At 44.0% G+C, this 20,314-nt stretch overlaps 1 protein-coding gene across 1 annotated transcript in view; it reads left to right on the forward strand.

Moving 5' to 3' along the window:
• Positions 1-1,611: 1,611 nt before the first annotated feature.
• The window catches only part of odf2a (outer dense fiber of sperm tails 2a), an 80,280-nt gene continuing 61,577 nt past the window's right edge, over positions 1,612-20,314 (forward strand). The window contains exons 1-5 of the mRNA XM_084324267.1: positions 1,612-1,743; positions 5,225-5,353; positions 7,341-7,439; positions 8,141-8,311; positions 16,195-16,361. Of these exons, the coding sequence (XP_084180393.1) occupies positions 1,741-1,743; positions 5,225-5,353; positions 7,341-7,439; positions 8,141-8,311; positions 16,195-16,361 (569 nt within the window). The 5' untranslated portion in view covers positions 1,612-1,740. The remainder of the gene's footprint in view (positions 1,744-5,224; positions 5,354-7,340; positions 7,440-8,140; positions 8,312-16,194; positions 16,362-20,314) is intronic.

Consider the following 20,314-nt stretch of genomic DNA (forward strand, 5'->3'; position numbering starts at 1 on the left):
CTATTTAGAGTTAATTTAACTCAACATTTTTAACACGAGCAAGAGTCAATTTAACACTAATTGTAGTTGGGAACAAATAAACTCTGGAATAGTGTTACATTTTACTCTTTAAGTGTTAATTTGACACTGCAAATGTTACTGTGTACCTCTTATGCACTGTGCCACCTAGACTCATTACATCAACACTGATTATCCAGTGGAACGCCCTACCCAAAGCTGTAAAGGAATGTGAATCACTACCCACTTTCAAAAACACTCTCAAAAAACACCTAAGGGAGACTGCAACTCGAAACTGGCCCCTGTAAATGTCCGAACACAACCCCCTCCAATGTACAGTAAATTACCAAGTATGGTCTTGTCAATAATCTAATGTACAGTGTTGTTTGTACAGTTGTACAGTGTCCCCCACCCACCCCTCCTACCCAACCCCCCCCCCACTCCCACCCAACCCCCCCCCCACTCCTACCCAACCCCCCCCCCCCCCCCCCCCACCCACCTCCAATGTACAGCCCCCCCCCCACCCCCACCTACCCAATCCAATGTACAGTTTCTACGCCTAATGTATATACTCCTTTCTTTCTGGACTCTTTTTGTATCACAAACAGTACTGTAATTGCAAATCTGGTATGTCATAAATGTATAGATGTAGCAGTACTGTCTATCTGTATGTCATGTATGTCATATATGTTACGATGAATTGAAAATGGGGGACCCTGATGTAAACAAGACGAAAGTCTTTCTCTGGTCTGCATCCCCTTAACAATTGTATGTATTGAGCTGTACTGTACTGTACCCATTCTGCAATCTGTTAATAAAGTTTTCATTCATTCATTCATTCATTATTGTATTGTAAATTAGGGGTATTTTATTTTATTGATTTATTGTACTGATGAGAACTATTTTATTGCACTGCACTATTGCATAATTTTACTCTGTCTATTCTATTTTACTAACTATCGTATTGCACTGTGCTATTGCACTATTTTACTCTGTCTATTCTATTTTACTCTATTTAAAAATGGCCATAGAATCAAACCATAAACAAAGAGGCCTATTATTAAGATGTTAGATCCTAATATGAAAAACGATGTGATTTAATGCACTATGCCTTACCTTGACCTTGTCTATTTTTATATCTATTTTATGCTCGTTTTATACTTATTTTATGTCTGCACTTTATGCATTGATCTGCCAATTGTGTGCTCATTTTGACAACATGACTTTACATAAAGCTCATAGGGACAACATGACACAATAACAACATTGCCTTACATACAATGCGGGACAGCATCACAAACAACACAGTATACTATGCAGTATGTTCTCACATGTACAGTATGCATGACCATGTTTGAACAGGTATTTTCCTACACCCCTCCCTGCACTGTGTAGGGAAGTCTAACATAATTTGCTTTAGCTACCAAATAAACGGGGAGGGACGTTAGAGTCGTTGCTACCCAGGTTGCTACCAACAACATGGAAGGGAACGTTACAAGGTCAGCTATGCTCCAATCGCAGCACGGCGACGTTGTCAAATGGTTTGAAATGAACCAATCATAAACAGAGACAGAGACACCGGAATAACAGCCTTTGAGGACGCTTTGCTTTAATGTTAGCTGCTCGCCTGGGGAAAGTTGTTCAAGTGTCCAGCTGTCTTTTAGTTTCCATGCAAATGCACTTACCTTTGATTGCGAATGAAACATATTTTGCAGACTTGTCGGCTATCGTTCTGTTTCTTATATGGTAAGGATAAACAACTTGTGAATGTTGAATTCCAGGTTCTCTTCTACGGTGACGTTAACCAAACCAAGCTAACAAGCATTATTAGCTAAGCTAACAGTTAAATGTATCCTGTAGAAAATGTATCCTGTATATAAGGTCACCGTAGCCATAACATTAAATGTTGCTATGATGACAATACTCTCCTTTGCGTGATAACGTTAATGTTAGGAAAACGTTAAAACGCTGAGTTTGTCAGAAGCTATTTATCTCGAAGTCTGTTGTTGCTACGCAACAGTGGCGCGGGGGAAAGGTTCACTCCCGGTACATTGTTTACGCTTCATTTAGTGCAGAAAACTGATCTGAAAGCGGCAAATTAGACATAATCAATGTTAATTTTCTTTTGACCAGTTGAGGCATCACGGAGGAAAAAGTGGTTGGTGGCTATCAAGACTCAGGGCACACAGTATACGCAGATGGGAGAGTCGGCACTATGAATTGAAAATGGGGGACCCTGATGTAAACAAGACAAACGTCTTTCTCTGGTCTGCATCGCCCTAACAATTGTATGTATTGAGCCGTACTGTATTGTACCCATTCTGCAATCTGTTAAATAAAGTTTTCATTCATTCATTCATTCATTCATTCATTCATTCATTCATTCGATCAAAGCAGACACTGGTTCCCCAAGTCTGCTATACCCATTTCATAACAGGTGAGAATAAGGAACAAATATTTATATCGTAAATTAATTATTGGCTGTGCACAGCAGATAAATGACAGTCTCCTCCCCACCGCATGTATATATTCCCTCCCCGCTGTATGTATATTTCTCTCCCACCCACCCACCCCCTCCTGATGTACAGTCCCCTCCCCATCATATGTATATACTCTGTCAGGATCTAGGGGTAACAGTACTGTATATTTGAATACCGTTTATGTCACAAATGTATCAGTACTAAATACCTATATGTCCCTATGCCATAAATGTCATGTATGTGGTGTATGTCATAAATGTCTATATGAATTGAAAATGGGGGACCCTGATGGAAACAAGACAAACGTCTTTCTCAGGTCTGCATCCCCTTAACAATTGTATGTATTGAGCCGTACTGTATTGTACCCATTCTGCAATCTGTTAAATAAAGTTTTCATTCATTCATTCATTCAGCTGCTACTTCGCAATATAGTCAATTCTCAGTGTATGTGTACTGGCAGTGGCGGACTCAGGCTGTTTGAAGGGCAGGGGCGAAAATAAAAAAAAGGGCACCTACTACACAACATGGGACCCCATCATTGAGCAAAAAGCTATGATGTGTCATGTATGGTGAAATAGTATTTATCCTTGATTAAGATTAACATTAGAATAACATAGACAATCCAGATTATAACCACACCTCTATGATAAAAACACACAGGGAACAATACACCTTTCAAATGTTTATTTCACCTCATTGTCATGGTGTTTGGAAAGTAGATTCATCATGGTGTTTGAAAAGTAAATGATCATGGTGTCTGAAAAGTAAATGATCATAGTGTTTGAAACTTAGATTTATCATGGTGTTTGAAAAGTAGATTATCATGGTTTGAAGGCCCTAAACCATTGCTGCAGTGGTACATTTCTCAATGCTAAAGATATCAGTGAAGAATATAAATATTTGGGAAAAAGCATTTTAATATGGTCTGGGTTGAAAAATAGTAAACCCATTCTTTAAAAGCTATTTACAACATATATTTTACAGGATATAAAACAGTTTAACAGTTAAAGTTAATTCGAGTGCCGTTGAGCTTCTTCCTTTCTCTCTCCTAACTCTCCTTCTCTCGCCTTCTCTCCTCATGGCCTCTCATCCTGCCTTCTCCTTATGTCCTCCTATACTCCCCTTCTCTCCTCCTGTACTCCCCTTCTCTCCTCCTGTACTCTCCACCTGTACTCCCCTTCTCTCCTCCTGTCCTCTCCTTCTCTCCTCTCCTTCTCTCCTCATGTCCTTCTCTCATCCTGTCCTCTCTGTCTCTGTCTCTCTCTCCCTCCCCCCGCTCTATCTTCCCCATTCTCTCCATTAAACAAATATATTGTACCTGGATACTGTCTGGATCAGTGGGATATTTTAATGGAAACAGGAGAGCATTTAAGTTATTTGTTGTTGTGTCGACTCGTTTGAATCATTTCTCTCCCTATCATAATTTTCATCCTCGCCTTCTTTAGCATAATGACCATCTTCATCATCATTTCTCTCCATAGCATCATCTGCATTCTCTCTTTCCTCAACTTCTTCATCATTTCTCTCAATAGAATCATCTGCATTTTCTCTTTCCTCCAATTCTTCATAATTTCTCTCCATAGAATCATCTGCATTTTCTCTTTCCTCCACTTCTTCACCATCTCTCTTCCTGGTGGTATCATCATTTCCCTCTTGAATATCTCCATCTTCATTGTCTGTACTGTCTTTATCTAAGGTGGACCCCCTGAGTCCGGCAGTGTGTACTGGAGGCTTCAAGTAGCCTACATGCCTTTTTCCTGTTTATTTGTTACTACTATTTAAAAACGGAGCTCACTTTTGCTCCTACACACCTGTTGGTTGTCCCCTAAACTAAGATGGCGGTGGTCTTGTGACGTCAGAGTGTCTTTGAGAATGCATAAAACAAATGGGGAAAACCCTAATATCTGCACTTTGCGAGGCACTAATACTTGGTCGGTATTCTTAACACATAATATAGTAACAGTCCAAAAACAGTGTATTGTATTGGGTATCCTTAAAAATTAGCAGTCTGCAAGAAAACAACACGAAAACAACACTTTCTAGAACATGTGAATGTTCAGATAGGTTTTGTTCTGCCATCGTTATGTTAATGTTACTAGATAGGATTTAGAATGGGTTAGATTAAAATGTATTGTCATCGTACAGCACAAGTACAGTACCACGAAAATAACTTGGCAATGACATCTAACCAGAGTGCACATGTAGCAGTAAGTTGCATTAATAATATACAATGTGCAGGTGATTAAACTGGAGTGTATATATAAACGAGTACTACTGTGTGATAATGATAATCAGATGTAAGTGAGTGTTATAGTATTGTGTACATTGATACAGGTATAAAGACACTATGGCAGTAGGTCATACTGGCCAGTGGTATAACTAGTAAGAGTATAAGGGATATACAGATAAAGACATATAGTATGTACAAAAGATTATATGCAGGTATATTCAGACATATGTGAATATAATATATATATAATATATATATACGGTAAATATATACAGTGTTATAGTATGTGCTATCCATACAGTGGTATATGAACAGATTATAGTTTGAGGTAGGTAGTTGTAGACAGTGAAGGCAGTAGGCAGGTATATATTGAGTTTCAATTGGTTTAAATTGCAGTTTTTCTAGAAGTTGGCCTAGCTAACCTTCCGCAGTATGATGTGGATGTACAATGCTTTTCTGAATGCCCTGAGCAGAGTGGTTCCATTAATGGCTTTACCAAAACTGCTTTAACCCCCAGAGAAAAGCAATGACATTTACCAGAACCCACTCAAGTTCACCACCACTTCACGTGCACGTGAATGACACCACACCTGTGCACGTGCATCGGAAGAAGAGCCCAAAGATAAGCCCCATCAAGACCCCTCAGGTTAGAGGTTTTGGGTATTTATTTGTCATAAAACCTGTGTGTGTATATAATATATATGTAATATATGTGTTTTTGTTTTTTGTAGATAAACTAGCAAAACGATATAGAAATCCTGTTGATGAAGATCTACTAGAGAAGATCTGACAAGATATAGAAATGCTAAAGTTCTGAATTCTATAACTGTCTTAATACTGTAGTTGAGGAGATAACAGTGGAGTAAGTGTAACCTATGATCAGATCAGTCATTATACATTCTTATCAGTTGCGTTAATTACCGCTCCATGAAATTATGTACATGAATAAAGAGCAATACTAGGGAGGTGTAGTTTGACGTCACTGGTTGTTCCACCCGTATAGGGATTTATCATTGGGAAAATGGATGATCGGCAATTGTAACAATTCTGCTGCATGGAAATTGAAAAGCTTTACATTTATGTACAAAATGAGTTCCCTTCTATCACTAACATTATTGTTTAAGCATTTTTGGTTGAAATAAAATTTGTCGATTTTCTTTTATGATTAATTGCGAATATTTTCATGTTGAGCTATAGATTGTGGATGAATAAGCACAGAAAGGTACACCATGCAAATGTTAATGCTTTATTTGTTTTAAACGAGACGATTTAGAAATGGGCAATGGGGAAATACATTGCGTTGGACAGAGGGTGGAACACGAAAAACGGCAATGACGTAACCACTACACCTCCCATATTGGGACCACTGAGCTGAGCTGTAATTAGCACAACACCAGGATTAAATGTCCCCGATTACATCACTGGTGGTCATATTAAAACTAATTTACTCAATAACTGGCAAACTCAATTAATGTGTGCAAAACGGTTAAGAGGTTTTGGATGTGTGTGAGATTATGTGCAAAACAAATCGGCATTGTGTTTTTTTTAGGAAGTGCCCATTTAACACTTTGATCGCCATGGTTAAATTCATAATTTACCATCCCTCGCCATCTCTATTTGTCTATGGAGAAGTTCCCCTTCTTTGCAGGGCTATAACTTTTTAAATTGTATTGCTAAATTGACATTATTATGGCCCATTCAATGTCCTATATCTATTGTTCAGGGTGTAGCAACGTTATACTTTTTCATTCACATACTCATACTAAAATACGGTCTAAAGTATAAGTATGTTTTTATCGTTTTCTGCAGCTTTCTCCAGAATGTGATTTATAGCTCCAAATACATTATATTGATGATGAAATACAGTTTGATAGCAATCGGCGCAAGATAAAAAATTTCAACTGGACGTGGTTCTAGAAGTTACTACGTATCATCTGATGTTGACCGGATGGGCGGGGGGTCGTTTATAATTCCGTGGGCAACGTTATATCATTCATCTAGTGTGGGTGATATGATCATCAGAGCAGTTAGTAAAGAACACGTTGGAAAATAACGCTGGATCTTACCGTATCTTCCTCGCGCCGTTGGGCGATGAGCGTGGAGCAGAGATATTCCTATTATGGGATGTATAAATACTCGATCCATCTCCAGGTTGTATAATAGTATATACGTCCAAATCATGTTGTTTGTCGAGTTATTTGCACCGATCGGTGTTCACTGTGTCAAGATGGAGTCCTGCTAATGATAGCGAGTGCCCGGACGAAATATGGGTTAGCACCACTTCATCCACATGACTTCCTGTTGGGCGATCTGCCGATCGGCCACCAGATGGCGCTCTTGAACCGTTAGATAGTTGAGTGGAGCTCAGCAGTATATCTCAGGTCCCTGGAGGAGAAATATGATTTCGATCACAGATTTTTGAAATATTGATATCAAAGACGTGTTACGGCGTCTTCGGCAGAATGAGCATGGCGGGCAATGACGAGTTTCGGCGTTTCCGGCGATTAAAGTGTTAATATTTGAGTTTCTAGATTAGCTATAGAAATCAAATGTCTTCTTCCAAAAGCTGTCTACATACTTGACAAACAGTTTTTTAATGTCATCCTTCTACTCCACAATGTCTTATTTTAAAGGGTAAGAGCAGGTATGATGCGGGGAACCTACATGCTACAGCGAAGGTGAAAACACGGGTGCCATGGATTCCGCCAGGGAAGGGATGTAAGGGATGGGAGGTAAGACGTCTTAACCCTTTCACTGCCACACGACAAAGGGTTAACCCTTTCACAACCACACTACAGAAGGTTAACCCTTTCACTACCACACTAAAGACAGAAAGGTTAACCTTCTGTACTGTGGTAATGAAAGGTTAAAGAAAACGTCCACCTTAAGTCCATCCTCCCAAGATTAGTTACGTGATCCAAAGGTAAACAAATGGATAGGCCCATCACCCACCAAAAAACAAGAAATTTTTGTTGATATTTGTAAACTAAACACTGGAGCAAAACATATCTATATTCTGATTCACAGGGTCAAGAACGTCTCAAATAGCCTATGATTGGATTGATTGATTGATTCTTTTATTTTTGTGTCATGCACACAAAGTGCCCAACCCTCACCACCACCCTGTTGCAGTGTTCCATTATTCCATTACACATTTACATTTCATTACCTAAATATAGATAACAGCTCCGTCTTAAACAAAGTATTCTGCCTTCTCTCCCAAGCTTGGCAAATATAATCTGCTACAAAAAAAAGTTCCCTTCCTGAAGCACAACTCAAGTTTTTCATATTCATCAACATAAATGGAGGACATTTAGCTAAAAGTACTTCCCTTACGTATAACGCTGTCAGCACAGAAAGCCTAGTTGTACTGCACCAAGTTCAGATAGTCATAGCATGAGTAGCTAGCACTGAACGCCACTTTTTTGCACAGGGGCCGACTCATCGCCTGGAAATCACACCATTCCCCGATCTTGAGCCGGGGTCTGCACTGACGCTGGCCGAACTGTCGTTCGAGGAAGAGGAGGTGCTACATGGACGAATCGGCCACTATGAGAGGACGATTGACAGCTTGATGACCAAGGTCAGCTCGTTGAAGAGTGAGGTCAGTAGGGGCGGGGGATGGGGGGAATCGATACAGCAATATATTGCAATATATTGCCTACCGATATTATATTGATACCAAGTATTGATATTTATAATGATAATAAACAAAATAGAAAATAATATATGTTGATATTAATATAATAATATTATGACATTGTAACTCTAGTATCGTTGTAACTGAGGGGTTACAATACCCTGACTGTATTAAAGATTGTGATAGATTAAACCACTGCTAGGTATGTACTTTAATTACTGGCCAGACAGTACATCGAATATAGATGGTGAACACTCATAATAACACGGCATTGACAAAGAAATAGTATTTGAGGGTATTTTATTATTATGCAACATTAGGTTACAGAATGAGAATTAGGGTCGCGCTTGTATGGCGAAGAATATGCATAAAGTCAGTCAGTAGCATAAGGCATTGGGAATAGCAAGATTCCTACGATGGGTACTAGGTTGACGCCACCTGGCGTATAATAGCAATTATAGAAGGCAACGCTGGTACCGCCTGGAGACACTGGGTTCCTCCCAGGGTTGTAAGGCCTGGAGGATAGAGGAATGTTCGGATACTCAGTCTGATTCAATGAAGAATAAAGGGACCCCATGTACAGGAGTCAGTCCTTGTAAATCCAACGATCAGCAGCAAAAGCAATAACTGTAATCCAAATGCTCGATAGCAAACGATGATAGCTAGCCAGCCTCTGTCCATGAGGCCAGCCCGAGTGTAATCCTCACGAGGTTGAATCCCAAACGATAGTGGAAATCAACGAGGCTCTTCTCCGGGTAACACGTTCCAAATCAATATAATCCAACCAGTAATGGTTCTGCAAACGCCGCCGCTGGTTCTCCTGTGCACATGTCCAACGGTTCTCCGACTAGGCCTCCTCGGGTGCTGGCGACGTATTTAGGCCACACACCCTGGCTAAGGTTCACTAGCTAAATACGAACGAACCGGTAGGTAATGCCACACACGAACGAACTGTGGTTGCACGATATACAATAAATGAACGACTATTTACTTCACATTAAACTAGGTCGAACTTGACGTTACTGCATTAAACTCTGACTCTTTACTATTCTATTCGCACGTGGCTCTCAACGCTCTGTTAGACGCACGGTTGCTCACTTCACTGTACGTTGACTCGGGATGAACTTGATGAACTACTGCTGGGCGCACCTGCGCCGTATTTATACTTAAGTGATTATCTAGTCCCAAACCTCAGTTCTTGTCTGGAATCAATACGCTGTCTCCGGGCATGTTACGACATGCCTGGGCTTGTCTTTGAACCTGACTTTGGGGGAGACTGCCTGGCGCCACCGTCGGGGGGCATTATCCAATAAGGAGAGCGAATATTACTATGGTTCGAACGCAGGTAAAGGGATATACCGTGTATATATAAATAATATACAATGTATATAAAACAATAAATGTAGATTCTCAGCTTTAATCTGGCCCTTCACAACAATCGTGATAATATTGTATCGTGGGGCCTCCCACCCCTAGAGGTCAGTGCCTCTGCTCTTTAGTGTGGTTTGTGGGACAGCCTGCCTGAGAATCTCCGGCTGCATTCTGGCTCATAGGGGATCGAGAGGTCAGATAATTAGCTGGGCGCCAGAGACCCAGACAAGCCTTAAATGCAATCAGTACACTTTTAAATTTATTCTATATTTAACAGGAAACCAGTGTGAAGAGGTTACAATTGAGGAAATATGTTATCTCCGTCTGGCACAGGTCAACAACCTAGCTACTGCATGTTTGACTTTAGCTAACTACAAGTGCTGCATGTAAAATGTTCCACATTCAGTTGGGATTCATGGCTTGTTATTAACTCCTGGGTGCTCCCGGTTGCTGCGTGAATTTGAATAGCTTGTAGTCCAGTAGCGAAAATAAACTACAGTGATTTTCACAATGATATGACCTACTGTATGCCTAATCACTTTCAAGTTTCATGGACCATATTTTCAACAACTCATTGACCGCCATGCTGTTTTCCCATCTCTACTCAATGGTGCCAACGTTATGACAATAGTATGGCTCATTTGACAGGCATTGTTCATAGTCCAACATTGACTAACCAGTTAATTTCTACATACTGTAGTTTATGCGCTATTGCACATAAACATAGCCCCTTTCCAAAATAATCCAGTCTTTTTTCATAGATTGCGAGATATGCGATATGCATTATGCCCAAATCGTTCGGGTTGCTCGCCTGAAACTACAAATACTTCCAAATCAAAGGTATATACCATACACACAAAATCATTTTTTTTTTTTTTTTTTTTTTTTTTTTTTTTTTTTTTTTTAAATCTACCAGCCACCTTGGCTGGTAAGCCAAAAATAAAATTGTGTTCCCTGCATTATTAAAGCACTGTTTCCCTTGTTTAGTTCCTTGTTCAAGTCATAAGCTTGTTCAGTTGTCACAATGTACTGTAAATAAAAACGTGCACTGAAAAGTTACAGTATGTAGATTTATTTATTTGTATGACAAAGTCAGAGTCAACCCTTATTGCAAAGTATCAGTTTTATTTAATGAATTGAAAACAGCATTGATATGACGTAAAAGCAAACTGGCAATAGAAAAGATGTTAAATGATATAGTTCCCTTAAAACGCTAACGCTATTAAAAATATATATATACAGTGGAGGTTAAAATAAGAATATGACTTGGCCTGAAAAAAGTTCAGTCAGGAGATTTTTTTTGCTTTAATCCCTGTGAATACGTTCGCGCCTTATCCCGTGGTGAATATAAGTATAGTTTCGGAGTGATCCGGGCTAATTCCTGGGAGGCTGAGTTATAGGGCACAACGTGAATTCTACTAAAAGCATTGGCATTTCATCCCTGGACACGCTACTATTTCCAAATCAAATGTATATAATAGGTATTATGTTTCATCATGAATGCATGAAAGGGGGGGGGGGGTCGTTTTTGATGCTTTGATTGCCAGTAATGGCATTCATTGTGAACACTACACACGCTGATCAGCTGGATCGGTATGACGTCAGATAGTCCTTACCTTTTATCGGGGCTATTCCAAAAATAATATTCCAATTGTTTGATGTCCATCTGGTCCATCTGATGTCCATCTGGTCCACGACATAATCCGGCACAACACATGCATCGAGTGTCCCGGACAATTTTCAATGTGATTGAGTGAACCTCTAGGCTTCCCTGTACTAACATTCTGCGCCCGGAGGGATTTAAATGTAACACACGGTCTGGAACAGGGTTTACTGCACTCTCGATACTGCCACCTAGGAGGATCTGGCCGGTACTGCACCCTCTGGGTCTCAGTATGCCTTTTAACTCCATCAGCGCTAGGGGTCGGGGCGCTAGAACGCCATCGCTTTAATCAATGGGAAGACTGCGAAATTTGCGAGTGCTTAAAATATATCTTATATTATAGCTATGGGTGTAATACACCCGTCGATTGTCAGTGAGTTGCTTCTAGTCAACATGCACAAAACAGGGCGACTGGGTGGCGTAGCGGAGATTGCGCTCGTCACCAATGCAAGAGGCTGCGGTCTCGACTCCAGGAGTCAGCATTACATTTACATTTAGTCATTTAGCTGACGCTTTTATCCAAAGCGACTTACAAGTTCTGTACGACAAGTCATCAGGAAGGGCACAACTCTTATCAGCTGAGTAACAATGTTCATTAAAGTGTTGAGTGCTACAGTGTAGGTTAGTTTATTAGGACAAGTGCATGACAGTAAGGTTAGTTAGGGTTAGATTATATATATATATATTTTTTTTTTATTCAGATAATGGTTGAAGAAGTGCGTCTTTAGTCGACGGCGAAAGATTGGACGGGTTTCGGCTGTCCTAACTGGGGTGGGTAGTTCATTCCACCATTGTGGGGCAAGGACTGAGAATAGGCGACTTCTCTTTGATGACCCTCCCGGAGCTTGGATAGGAGTAGGTCTGAGGCGGCCAGAAGATGCAGAGCGTAGGGGTCTTGAGGGTGTGTAGTTAGAGACCATTGACCGGAGGTAGGCGGGAGCGGTTCCCTTTTCCGCACGGTATGCCAGGTCGAGGTCCTTGAAGCGGATTCGTGCAGCAATGGGGAGCCAGTGCAGGTCCCTAAGAAGTGGGGTGACATGGGCCGACTTCGGTAGGTTTGAGATAAGGCGGGCCGCTGCGTTCTGAATGAGTTGAAGAGGCTTAGTGGCAATGGCCGGGAGGCCAGCGAGCAGTGCGTTGCAGTAGTCGAGGCGGGAAATGACTGTTGATTGGACGAGGAGTTGGGTGGCTTCTTTTGTCAGGAAGGGGCGGATCCTTCTGACGTTGCTCAGGAGGAATCTGCAGGTTCTGGTTGTCGCTGCGATGTGAGCAGAGAAGTTCAACTGGTCGTCGAGGACAACACCAAGGTTCTTGGCGGTCGGGGATGCGGTCACAGCTTGTGATGGAAAGGTCGGTCAGGGGGGAGGATTTGGCCGGCAGGTGGAGCAATTCTGTTTTGCTTAGGTTCAGTTTGAGGTGGTTGGTCGTCATCCAGGCGGAGATGTCGGACAGACAGGCAGAGATCCGCTCAGACATGTGGATATCTGAGGGAGGGTAGGAGAGGAAGAGTTGAGTATCGTCGGCATAACAATGATAGGAGAAGCCATGAGACGTGATAATGTTACCCAGTGATTTAGTGTAGAGGGAGAAGAGAAGGGGTCCTAGAACCGAGCCCTGGGGCACACCCGTCCGCAGTGGGTGGGTGGCCGACAGTGGCCGACAGTGTCCCTCTCCATGACACTTGGTAGGAGCGGTCATTGAGGTATGATGTCAGCCATGTCAGCGCAGAGCCAGCCACTCCCATTCCTGCGAGGGCCGCGAGGAGGATCTGATGGTTGACTGTGTCGAAGGCTGCAGATAGATCTAGGAGAATCAGGACAGAGGAGGGTCAAGGTGTGTGAGTGAAGTTATAGTTTGTAGATAATGCTGCAGGTGTTGATGAGTTATTGGGGGTTATCCAGGTCTCAGTTAGAGCCAGGAGCTGCAGATTTAGACTATGGGCGTAGGCAGTAATGAAGTCAGCTTTCTTGACTGCTGATTGACAATTCCATAAGCCTCCCTGTACTGTGACAGGTGTATTAGTGGCTGTAGGAGGGTAGGAGAGATTAGCCGGGTTGCTAGCAAACTGCCGTGGGTGGGTTGAATCTGTTCTGGAGGAGCAGATTGTGGATATAAGTATGAGACACATTGTGGTGTCAAGAGTGGCAGGGAGGAAGGGAGGTAGTAGAGAAATAGCAGAGTGGGAGGGAAAGGGATGTTTTTCAGAGTGGAGTGAAGGATAGGACTAGGGTGTACTTAGCACTAGGTGGATCGGTGGATCCCTCGGCAGAGAACTCCAGGAAAACTCCTCTTTGTCCCTCTTCGTTTCTTGATGCTTCGCTGACGCTAAGCCAGCAAGCCTTTAAATCTCTCACTAATCAGTGCTGCCTTAACACCTGGCCCTTAATGGGGGCACTTAACTAAACAAAATGGCCGTTTTAAACATGCCCCTTTAATCAAGTCAGCTGGTTCCTCACTTTTATGATTTCACTAATAAAGCATTGCCTGCGGCTTGGGCCAGTCGTCATACTATCAATTGGCAGAGGTAGCGGGTGGAAAGTTGATGGGTGGGGATTGGACGTTGTGGACAGCGACTCCTACAGGTTGGTTGGCTGACGTCTGTACAGCAGAGTCAGGAAGTATCGGGGGCAGCGTGAGCCTCCCACGCGTTACTCCTCGCCACTGAGAGACCGCGCTGTCTGGTGAAAAGATGAGACAGGCTGCCTCCTCGTGTACCAGAGGGGACACGTGATGCAAGGCTTCTATCCTCACTACAGCCGACTAGTGGGAGGCATAGTCTAGCAATGTTCAAGATAGGGGAGGGGAGAATTGAAGGGAAAAATAATTGGCGATACGAAATTGGGATGGGAGAAAAATTGAAAAAAAATAAGGAGAAAAGGTGGACAAAAAAAAACATGCGCAAAACAGATTGTTTTTTCATCCGTACATTTCCGTTTGATACCGTTTTGAATGAGTATAGTTTGTGATTCTTATTAATCCCAGGAAAAGACGCGATAATAGCGTTTTTGTGTAATTCATCATCATCAATCAATCATGTTCGCCTGATTATCGAATCTTCCTGAAATCAACGCTAGATTATCATTATTATCCTTCCTCGTGCATACATGAAATGGCCCTCGTAGCGGGGCGCTCCCCCCCCCCCCCCCCCCACCGCAGCCAATGGTAAAAAGCCACACACATTCCACACAGACAGCTTCGATCGCGGTAGAAAGAAATATCAGATCAACGCAAGATTGGATATATAGAGTCCTTACCTGGTCTCTGATGTAATGCAAAAAAAATAATCCAATTATCTGATCGCCATTCCAAATACTGCTCGTGGAGGTCCGTCCCACGTTGTGCGACATTGCATATGAAGGGGGGGGGGGGGGGGGGGGGGGGCGGGGGGGGGGCAGCATCGCAGATGTATCGTTTGTAAACACTAGTCCTGCCGGAGTACTTAAACCCCGCCCGCACGGCTCAGATCGGGCCAGAAAAGAAACTACACCACCATTTCTAATGGAGTGCAATACCAGCTGGAAGGCATAGGCGGCGGTATTTGCCCTTTTGCGAGCTCAGACCCATTCCCAATGATAACATCAGGCTGGATGGATGAAAAATGAATGGATATAGCTAATAAAAGAAATAACGATTAAAACCCGAGTTTTCTCGTGATTGGCGCTGAACGGTTGGCGAGTTAACCCGACTTTTCTCGTGACTGGCGCAGAATGAGTTAACGGCAACATACAGGTCTGTGACATTGAATAGAATATTAAAATCGAAAAAAAGGAAAAACCATCCAAAAAGGTATATATACATTATTTGGCCCTTAACTCAATGGACGCCATACCCGAATAAAGTCGGGTTAACTCGCCAATGCTTGAGCGCCAAACCCGAGAAAAGTCGGGTTTTCATCGTTATTTCTTTTATTCGATATTTCCATTCATTATCCATCCAGCGAGCCTGGTGTTATCATAGGGAATGAGTCTGAGATCTCAAAAGTGCAATACTGGCCGCATCCTACCAGGCGGCGGTATCGAGCACCCTTTGAAACATTGTGTCTTGGGCTAATTTGTCCATGTCGGGCAAGGGGAGCGGTTGTCCCGATCGGCTTGAGGAGCGTCAAATGCTCCAGATGGATGATGTGTGGCGGATTATGTTGGCACCAATACTGGGACTCACAATCAGATAATTGGAATATTCTTTTCGGGGTACATCCTAGTCAAGGTAAGGGCTATATGATATCAATCTTGCGTTGATCAAAGCATGCCTTCATTGCGATCCGAGCGTATGTGTGTAACGCTAGTCCATAACGTATTCCGTTGGTGACGATCAAAGCATCAAAAAACGGTTGGCGCGCAAACACGTATTTATACGTTGTTGGCCCCGAATGAGTTCATGTATTTTTGTTGTTGCTGTTTTCTGACCTGGGGCAACAGGGCCTTTGCTGCAACTGCCCCCTCCTTCTGGAATGCCATCCCCATTAAAAATGCCTTCACTCTTGCTTTTGACCCATAGTTGTTTGTTTTGCTTTTTATCCCTATTCTGTAAAGCATATTTGAGCACTGTGAAAAGCACTATATAGATCCAATATATTATTATTATTATTATTATTATTATTATTATTATTATTATTATTATTATTATTATTATTATTATTATTATTATTATTATTATTATTATTATTATTATTATTATTATTATTATTATTATTATTATTATTATTATTATTATTATTATTCTCTTGTTTAAACACTGTGCAGTTACCCTTCATGGCCACAGGGTGCCAGTGTTCTACAGTGCAGCTTTAGATACAACTTGTGTGCGTGTGTAGGTGGATCTGCGTAAGAACGAGCAACACCTGAGCGCCTCCCAGAGGGTCATAGCGGAGCAGGAGCAGAAGCTGGCCGAGGCAGTGAAGGAGCTGGTGGTGACGGAGCAGGAGAACGTGCGTCTCCGTCACTCCATGGAGAAGATGCGGGAGTTCAGCGACTACAGCAGGCAAGGGAGAGAGAGAGAGAGTAATAAGGCATATGCCATCATGTTTATTAAAGTATTCAGCTCTGCCTTTTGAACCCCAAGTCAAAATATATATATATATTTTAGTATACTTTTTATGTATTCAGAAAGTATACTAAAGTTGTCTACTGAATTGAAACCACTTAAGTTGTATTGGGTGTGTAAAAAGCTTATTAAAATTATACATGTTATGTATGTTACTTTTGCTTAACAAAATAGTACACTTTTAATATGTTTACTAAAGTACAACTTAGGTTTGGTAAACATCTTTGTGAATATGAATGGCTATCATTTGGCACGGTAGAGGACGGAATGCATTCATATCCTACCCATGTTGCCTGTTGCGCTTCTCCATTACACAACAGACGTGTGAATGGAGTCGCGAAGGTAGGAGGAGTCCTATCTTATCCTATAACCCTAGTTATGAGTTCTGGCAAGCGTTCTGCTCGCTATTGGACAGCTCGTTCATACTTAACGTATACATTGAAAGAATTTTCCACATGCACCTTATCTACCCGGCCACGCCCACTTCCGGTCACGTATATAACCGTGACAAGGGGCCGTACTCATCCTCCCGAGTCGTGAACTTCATTCGAAAGAGATTCAGGAGTCCTCAGTGCGTGAAGCAGAACGCTTGCCAGAACTCATATAACTAGGGTTATAGTCAAGTCAAGAGTTTTTTATTTGTCACAGCATACAAGTATACAATGAAATGCGGGGAGTCTTGACGGCAACGATGTGCATAATACATTTGTAATATATAATAGAATCCAATAGAACGACATTGTGCAATAAAACAAGTAAACAAAGTAGGGCATATCGGTATATGTACATGAGTTATTTACAGAGCATGGTGGTAGGACATGCTAGGTCCTGTGGTAGTGCAATACACTGTTAGCTACGGATGAGGCACTGGGTCTTTATGTACACTGCTATACATGATATATGATACAATCTCAAGTTATACTATACTATTCTTAAAGTGACCTTTCCTTTTGTAAAGTGACCATAAGTGTGAGCGTGTGCAGCATGAGTGTGTGTTTGCTCATGGTAAAGTGGCTGCTAATAATAATAATGGATTGGATTTATATAGCGCTCTTCATGACACCCCAGTGACCCCAGAGCACGTACAGAGTCCATTATTCGTTCATACACAGTCATACCGGTGGTGGTAAGCTACAATTGCAGCCAGAGCTGCCCTGAGGCAGACTCACGGAAGCGTGGCGAATAATCATCGCCTACGGCCCCTCCGACCACCACCAACATTCATTCACATGCATACACATTCATACGAGGCAAGTAGGTTAAGTGTCTTGCCCAAGGACACAACGGCAGTGGGATGGACATGGGCTTGAGCGGGATTCGAACCACCAACCCTTCGATCATTGGACGACCCACTCTACCCCTGAGCCACGCCGTGAGCGTGTACAGTGTGTGTGTCGTGTGTGTGCTCATGTGTGCTTGTGTGTGGAGAGTTCATTGTTCAATGCTCTGATGGCCTGGGGGAAGAAGCTGAGCCGAAGTCTCTCTGTCCTAATAGGATAACCATCGTTATATATTTAGTTCTGGCTTTGCGTTCTGCTCACTATTGGACAAAAGGAGCGGATAAATGTACCTGCTGAGGTCCCCGTTACAACCATCAGAACAATGGGGAGGGTCCGGGCCTCACACCCGTCCTAGTGAGGGGCGGAGGGATAGAACAGACTGTGCGAAAAAAAGGGTGCACCACCCAAAAAGATGGAGAAGGCGAGTAGACTGTGGGAAAAAGACCCTACCTCATACGCGAAGCATATGTTCGCTTCCACATCTCGTGGGGTCGGGGTTTCGAACCCAGATTCTGCCAGCGAGGCGCCTCGTGGGGTCTGGGTTTTGAACCCTGACTCCGCCAGCTAGGCCTTAGCGGCGGGATGCGGAGGAGGTCCCAGCCCCATGGACCGCCAGAGGAACAGGGCTAGGACCCGACCAAACGGACCTGGTGAGGACAACGAGGCTGTGGCATAGAGACCGCCCCAGACGTTTGCTTGTGACACCACCTCCCCGGGAGGGCTACCAAGTTCCATGTTCTAACGAATCGTTGACTGGTAGGTGGGGGTTCAGGACGAGTCCTGAGTCTCTGACACAGCCGACCCTCCCAAACTGGCGCACTAGGCGTGTGGGGGGGGGGCGTCTGGTACGTCGTGCGATCACTGGCATACCGGGGAGACAACCACTCCTCAAAAGAGGGTTGCTCCTTTAACCCAGGCTGACCCGTGCCTGGAGGATGAACTATACAGGGGCGCTTAGAGGGGCTGACTGCTAAAAAAAACAATACCTCGATGGCCCACCCGCTGAGCGGGGGGGGGGGGGGGGGGGAAGGGCCCCCGTGACATCAGGTCCGCCCCAGTATTTCCTCCAGGGCCCTCGGGCTGACAGATACATTGTACGAGCGGAGCTTGACTGTTACCCGGCGGAACACCGGGCTGGACTGAACGAGTCCTGGGTCCCCAACGCTGCCGCCCCGGGGGGTACACGTTTTGATAAAAAACTACATGGGGCGCCACCGAGACTGACTGCAAAAACAGCTCCACGGTGGCCCACCCAACTACTGGGTGTGAAACCCCCCTGTGACACTCGATCTGCCCCGTCATTTCACCCTGGAAATGTAGGGAGCCTTCAAGCTGACAGAAACCTTGCACGAGCAGAGCTCGCCTGCTGCTTGGCAGAGAGGAACTCCCTCCTGGCTGACCACATAAACGCCTTTATGCTGCTCGGACTGACCAGGGCGCGCAGGTCCCTAAGATAACTAGTTCAAACCAGATAGTTTGAGACGCCCGGGACCAGGCGCTGATATCGGGATAGGGAACAGACTTTTACATTATGCCCATTCAATGGGCTGTAACTGTCCCGGTTAGAAAAAGAAAGGTCTCTGATTGGCCGGGGCTGTCGTAGCCGCGGCCCGATAACCGCGCTAGGTTCGTAAAACCTGAGAACGGTTTTGGGTGAATTTCAATAAGACAAGCCCCAACCCATTGTCTCTCCCCCCATTCTGGTAAAAGGAGGGAGACCGGTCCCCCGCAAGGGCCCTTGACACAGGATTTATACACAGAACCTGGGAAAAAACACCCGTCATTACCTCCGCTCTCTTCGAGAGGGGGAAGACGCTAGTTTATTCCTCAGAGACCTCTTTTGACAGTGTGAGTTGGGATCTGAACTACGCAGGCCCCAATTCACGGGCATACCCCTCGTGTCAATTAAAAACTGGAACCCTGTGTCGTCGTTATGGCAGGGACCCACCCCCACTCTGCGACGAGCAGGGTATGTTAATATCTGCTCTGACGCTGGGGACGTCAGTCCAACCTGACAGAGCGGAAGCCCACGTACGTACGTCATTACGCTGGTGCATACAGGGGATCCCCTAGTGATGAGAGCGCCTGTTTCAGGCTATTGCCCCATTACCCGCACCTCAGAATTTCACAAATTTGATATAACACACCCAAAGAAAAAAGTCTTTATATCCCCTTGGGGTGCGGCGCGCCTTCTTGCCTGGGAGGTGCTGCCGGATGCGCTGGTGCCCTGGGAGGCGCTGCCGGATGTGCTGGTGCCCTGGGAGGTGCTGCCGGACGCGCTGGTTGCGGACTTGCGGCGCCGTGAGTTCGGCCGCTCCCTGGTCTCCGGCTTTGAAAAATGACGACCAAGGAGCAACCCTAGCTCTTCCATGTCCCTGCAGGCCACCGCCACCTCCTTGATGGAGGACCAGAAGAGGCTGTCATCAGAGATGGGGGCCAGGATGAGGGGCAGCTTTCTTCGGTCCTCCACCAATGACTGCTCCAGCCACAAGTGCCGCTGGGTCCGGGTGGCCAGCGCCCTCAGCTTCCCCGAAGCTATGGCTTGTAGCTGGGTGAGGTGCAGGATCGCCCCCAAGGCCGGGGGCGAGGATCTCGCACTGGTCGGGACCC

The sequence above is a fragment of the Notolepis coatsorum genome (assembly GCF_963971535.1).
Source record: "Notolepis coatsorum genome assembly, chromosome: 11".
In the NCBI taxonomy this organism is placed as follows: Eukaryota; Metazoa; Chordata; class Actinopteri; order Aulopiformes; family Paralepididae; genus Notolepis; species Notolepis coatsorum.